Source organism: Citrus sinensis, chromosome 6 (genome assembly GCF_022201045.2).
Source record: "Citrus sinensis cultivar Valencia sweet orange chromosome 6, DVS_A1.0, whole genome shotgun sequence".
NCBI lineage: Eukaryota > Viridiplantae > Streptophyta > Magnoliopsida > Sapindales > Rutaceae > Citrus > Citrus sinensis.
This window is the reverse complement of record NC_068561.1, coordinates 9,802,518-9,807,991: the sequence shown is the minus strand read 5'-3', so window position 1 is coordinate 9,807,991 and position 5,474 is coordinate 9,802,518. Positions and strand designations below refer to the sequence as shown.

Below are 5,474 nucleotides of genomic sequence, written 5' to 3'. Positions count from 1 at the left end.
AGACAAAATTTGGCTAAGGGCACCAACGGAAATAATTAGGATCAATTTTGAATTACCCCTCCCTAGAGTGACTATATTCAATTTACCTCTAAATTTAGGAAAACAATAATTTATCTCTCAAATAATGTTAATTTTAACAATTGACTGACATTAACTTAGTAAATATGACATTGCCCCAAACAATAACAAAATATGTTAATTGTGTTTTGTGCTCAATGTTAGGCAGCGTTTGTTTTTTATCTAAAATTTTAATGGATCTGAATTTTTCTGAAGCCTAAATAGGTCTAAATATGAAAATCTGAATGACATGTTTATTTTCTCTCTTTTTAATATCTGAATATAAACGGCCTCTTATTTATTTTAAATAAAAAATATTAAATATAATTATTTAACATTTATGTCCTCGCAAATTAAAACAAAAAATATTAGATTTTATAGTTTAGGAAATAATTATATTTTATAAAGATATTTCTAGAATATAATATTTACTTCTCATTCATATCTTTTTCCATTAAGATAAAAATCATAAAGTTTATTTTTTCTATTTAGATATAAATCTCTCAAAATCTGACAAAAGTCATAAAAAAACAAACAATCAAATTGTAGAAAAAACAAATTTTAGATATAAGCAATGAATAGCAAGACCTGCTCCAAGATCTAGATATGGTTGCTGCCCTGTTTGTAGTCCGTTGGTGTCGTCAGATGGAATTGATGATGGTTGATTGGTGATTGATTTTGGGGTAAATTGAAGATATTCACTCAAGTTGAAATTTACCTAAATAATTATAATGGAAAGACATATTACAATCATGGGCTCTCATTTGGTTTCGAGTAAAATACTAATAGGATCACAATTACGGGCAAATACTTGATTTAGGGCAAGAGAATTCTCGATGTGTATAGCACTTACATTTGTTTGTTTGTTTGGCTAGTTCAAATTGATTTTTTAACCATACAATTTAAGAATTTGAATTTAAATGGCTTATCAAAAAAAAAAAAAAGAATCTACTTAAAATTACCGAGATAAGATCTCTGAATGGCTTATTACATCACATTTGTTATTCGCCCAAATGAAATTGGCATAAAGAAATTCTACAACTTGGATACATTGTATATTTTCAAACAAGAAAGAGAGACTATTCATAACCTGTAGTTTTGCTAGAGACGGTCGTTAATAAATTGGCTTAAGAAAAACAAAATTTGAAATCTCTCGCGAAATGCGAAAGGGCAAAGAGCGTCTACATCAACCTATAACGCGAAAAACAGTGTGTGCATACCACATAAGTTCAAATTCTTATCTTGTTATTTGACTCGGTGCTGGAAAAGGGGACGAAAAAATCTTTATTTACTAAGATAAAAGAGGAAATGATAAAAGGACCTGTCATATATTACAAGAAAATTGTCCAGTTATTCTTGGAAAGTGAAAAATAAAAACTGAGTTGTATTGTTTAGTTATGAGTGGAAAATTGATACCTTATAATCATTGGGCGGAAAATTGAATTGGGAAGCATAGGAAGGCAACTTTTTCTGTGAAAGCATGTGGATCTAACTGATCTGAAAAATTGGCTAAGACTTATATTATTAACTCAAAAGCACCTCTTAATTGTCACGGGATATATTTTTTTTCCTTATCACTAAGAGTTGAGAGTGGCTTAAGGCATATATTATTAGCATGTTACTCTATGTTGATACGTGCATTCACCTGTTAAGATAGTGTGAGGTCACTCATGCACAAGTTTTGTTTTGATACCATTTAGGAATTCATGGACCTTACTCATACCAAACGTTAGCTCAAAATTTTAGAGTTGCCTCAAGTTCAGATGCCATATAGAAATTAACGGGTATAATTTTTACTCAAAAAGTTTAGAATTACTTTAAGGTTATCTTATTAGTTCAATAACTAAAGTCACGTGAGAAGGCAATGTAGATTCACTCATAGGTGGTGTGGATTTGAAACTATATAGAAGTTTATGAGCTTAATTGACCACATAGAAAAACTAGCATTAGAGAAATACGAAACGAAAAAAGAAACAAAAGTTTTAAAAATGATAATGATTATTGATAAAAAATTACTGACAATCAAGATTTTGTTACCTTTCATACATATAATACGTAATTACCAAAAGAGGCAAAACTAGGTATATAATAAAATTTTAATATCTAAAATTAAAAGAAAAAACAGCATGAAATCCTGATATCTGGATATAAAATAAAAAGCCCAAAAGAAACAAACTTAAAAATAAGGCTAAAGTCTTTAAATTTAAATTGCAATTTGAGGCCCAAAGAAATAGAACTTATGAAAAATCCGTTGGTCTTTTAATATATAATGTTAAATGTCTGCATTTATTTTTCTGTAAGCTTTAAAAATATATATTAATATGCTCAAAATGAAAACTTATTAAGTTACAATCCTAAAAAGAAGTACAAAGGGCATGTCCAATATCAAGCTCAAACATATAAAATTATCCAAGACTTACATTATGTACAACAACTGTTTTAAGCACAAGATATTTACCGTCTAGGTACCAAATTCAACTTTGCAATAAACAATAATCTATAGAGCTTGTATCGTGAGACAATCAGTTATAAAAAAAAGTATAGACAAAGTGACCTTTTGTATACGCAGTGATACTCATTTGCCTCAACATCGGTCTTTCAACATCAACCGTTGGGATCCCCACCAATTAATTTTAAATTCAATCCTAATCTAATCTAATATATACACCAATACAACCTTGAAAACCAAATATTTAAAGCTTCTTCTTTCTCTTCATTCTTAAGAAACTCAAACCTTAAACATGGCAGATACTGAAAACACCCCAGGAAACTCCATGCATGGAGTTTCAGCCAAAGAAAAAGCCTTTGCCTTCTCAGTTGCCTCTCCAATTATGCCCACAGACCCAACTGCAAAATTCAAACTCCTAGTGGATTCAGAGCACAAAGCTAAAGTCTTCAAGATTTTTTCTTTAGCCAGTCCACACATGACCACTTTCCACCTCTCTTGGCTCTCCTTCTTCACTTGCTTCGTCTCCACTTTCGCCGCCGCTCCCTTAGTGTCCATCATCAGAGACAACCTAAACCTCATAAAGACCGATATTGGAAACGCTGGCATTGCTTCTGTGTCTGGCAGCATCTTTTCCAGGCTTGCAATGGGTGCAGTCTGTGACCTATTGGGCCCCCGTTACGGCTGCGCATTTCTTATCATGTTATCAGCCCCGACTGTGTTTTCCATGGTCTTTGTTTCATCCGCCGGAGGATACATAGCCGCCAGATTCATGATCGGATTTTCTCTTGCGACATTCGTGTCGTGTCAGTACTGGATGAGTACGATGTTTAATGGCAAGATAATTGGACTGGTTAATGGCACTGCTGCTGGCTGGGGAAATATGGGTGGTGGGATTACTCAGCTTCTTACGCCATTCATTTATGAGCTGATTAGGCGAGCTGGAGCAACGCCGTTTACGGCTTGGAGGATTGCGTTTTTTGCGCCCGGATGTTTACATGTGATCATGGGGATTTTAGTATTGACTTTAGGCCAAGATTTGCCTGATGGAAACCTCAATACCTTGCAGAAGAAAGGAGACGTTCCGACGGATAAGTTCCCTAAGGTAAGAATGTATATTTAACCACCAATCACTTCAATGGATTTTACTTAGGAGAAAATTAGATTATGAGAGGTATCTGATCCGAATTTTTTTATTATACATTTTTACAAAGCCAACACTAAAATCATATATATTAACACTAAATCTTTTGTTTTGGTTTACCAACTATATTCCTATTTATATTTTGATTCAATACTCATATGAGATTTGTGCTGATCGTTTTATAATAATATTGTAATTGGTTATTTTCGATAGTAATATATGTATTTGTTACTAAATCTCAACCATTAAAATTAGAACTCAACTCAGGATTCAAATTTTTATTAAAAATATTTTTTTGATGGGTTAAGAATTTCACCTAATCTTTTTCTCTCCTAGTCTCTTCTAGTATTTTAAATCTAGCGAAAAAACTGGTTTGATTGTAAATAAACTGAAATAAATTGGCTTGATAGTCAACATCAAAAATCAAAATTCAATCTTAAAAAAAAATAGGAGAGGATCCTTATCTTTTTTTTATAGGACATAATTTTGTTTGCTGATTGAGTAATTTTAACTTAATTTGTCTTAAATCGGCTTAGTTTGTCTGCAGGTTCTTTGGTACGCCATCACAAACTATAGAACATGGATTTTTGTTCTTCTTTATGGCATGTCATTGGGTATTGAATTGACCATCGACAACGTCATTGCTGAATACTTCTTTGACAGGTTCAATCTCTAATTAAACTTGCTGATAAGGACTAGAGAATGTTAACAAAGACAAATACTAAAACATGAAAGAACAATACTTATTAATTTCTGCACCATAGGTTTAACCTCAAGCTCCACACGGCCGGCGTCATAGCTGCAACCTTTGGCATGGCCAACATCTTTGCTCGCCCCTTGGGTGGTCTCATGTCCGACATGGCGGCTCGCCCATTCGGCATGCGCGGCCGGCTTTGGAACCTCTATATAGTCCAAACCCTAGGAGGCATTTTCTGCATCTGTTTAGGCCGAGCCTCAACTCTCCCTCTCTCAATCCTTTCCATGATCCTCTTCTCTATCACCACACAAGCTGCCTGCGGCGCCACATTTGGGATCATCCCCTTCATCTCTCGACGTTCACTTGGTGTCATTTCTGGCCTCACCGGTGCCGGTGGCAACTTCGGTTCTGGTTTAACCCAGTTGTTGTTCTTCACGAGTTCCAGACACTCGACGGCTACTGGGATTTCCTTGATGGGGATAATGATAGTCTGCTGTACTTTTCCGGTGGCCTTGGTGCATTTTCCGCAATGGGGGAGCATGTTTTTGCCGGCGACGAAAGATAGCGAGAAATCAAAAGAAGAATATTATTATGGAGCAGAGTGGAATGAGGAAGAGAAGCACAGAGGGCTGCACCACAGGAGTCTTAAGTTCGCAGAGAATAGCCGGTCTGAGAGAGGAAAGAGTGTTGGTTCTGATACTACACCAATCTCTGCTACTCCTGCTCCTGTGTAGACAGTGCATATGGTGATGTGATATATGTCTCTTGATTAAACTTGAAGTTAATCATGGCTTTGGAAACTAAAAAAGTTCAAGTTTATAAATACATAATCATTCCCACTTGCGAAAATTCGCATTTAAAAAATTTTTAAAATCATTTTATAACATTGTAAAATTTTATAATGTAGTACAAAATCTTAAATCTATGTTTTATAAATAGTAATATTATAACTACAAATTCTTTTATACAGATATATATATATATATATATATATATATCTTCTAATAAGATAATCTCTTACTTCATGAAATGAGGACAACCACTACTAGAAAAATAGTCTTTACTGACACTTGCCTTCCTTTCATGCATTTGGGGCATTTTCCGTGTTTAACAAACAAGTATCATAGATC

The 5,474-nt window shown here is 34.0% G+C and overlaps 1 protein-coding gene across 1 annotated transcript; it reads left to right on the top strand.

The window, feature by feature from the left end:
• Positions 1-2,784: 2,784 nt before the first annotated feature.
• On the top strand, positions 2,785-5,171 carry LOC102612845 (high affinity nitrate transporter 2.4-like). Its single transcript, XM_006492983.3, has 3 exons — positions 2,785-3,608; positions 4,195-4,310; positions 4,412-5,171. Exons 1-3 carry the CDS (start codon positions 2,799-2,801, stop codon positions 5,076-5,078), a joined length of 1,593 nt encoding a protein of 530 aa, XP_006493046.1. The 5' UTR covers positions 2,785-2,798; the 3' UTR covers positions 5,079-5,171.
• Positions 5,172-5,474: the final 303 nt, after the last annotated feature.

Excerpts from the sequence above, each read along its gene's own strand:
- LOC102612845 (XM_006492983.3), top strand. The coding sequence starts at position 2,799 with ATGGCAGATACTGAAAACACCCCAGGAAACTCCATGCATGGAGTTTCA. Across the intron at positions 3,609-4,194 it reads CGACGGATAAGTTCCCTAAG|GTTCTTTGGTACGCCATCAC; the intron begins GTAAGAATGTAT and ends GTTTGTCTGCAG. Across the intron at positions 4,311-4,411 it reads GCTGAATACTTCTTTGACAG|GTTTAACCTCAAGCTCCACA; the intron begins GTTCAATCTCTA and ends TCTGCACCATAG.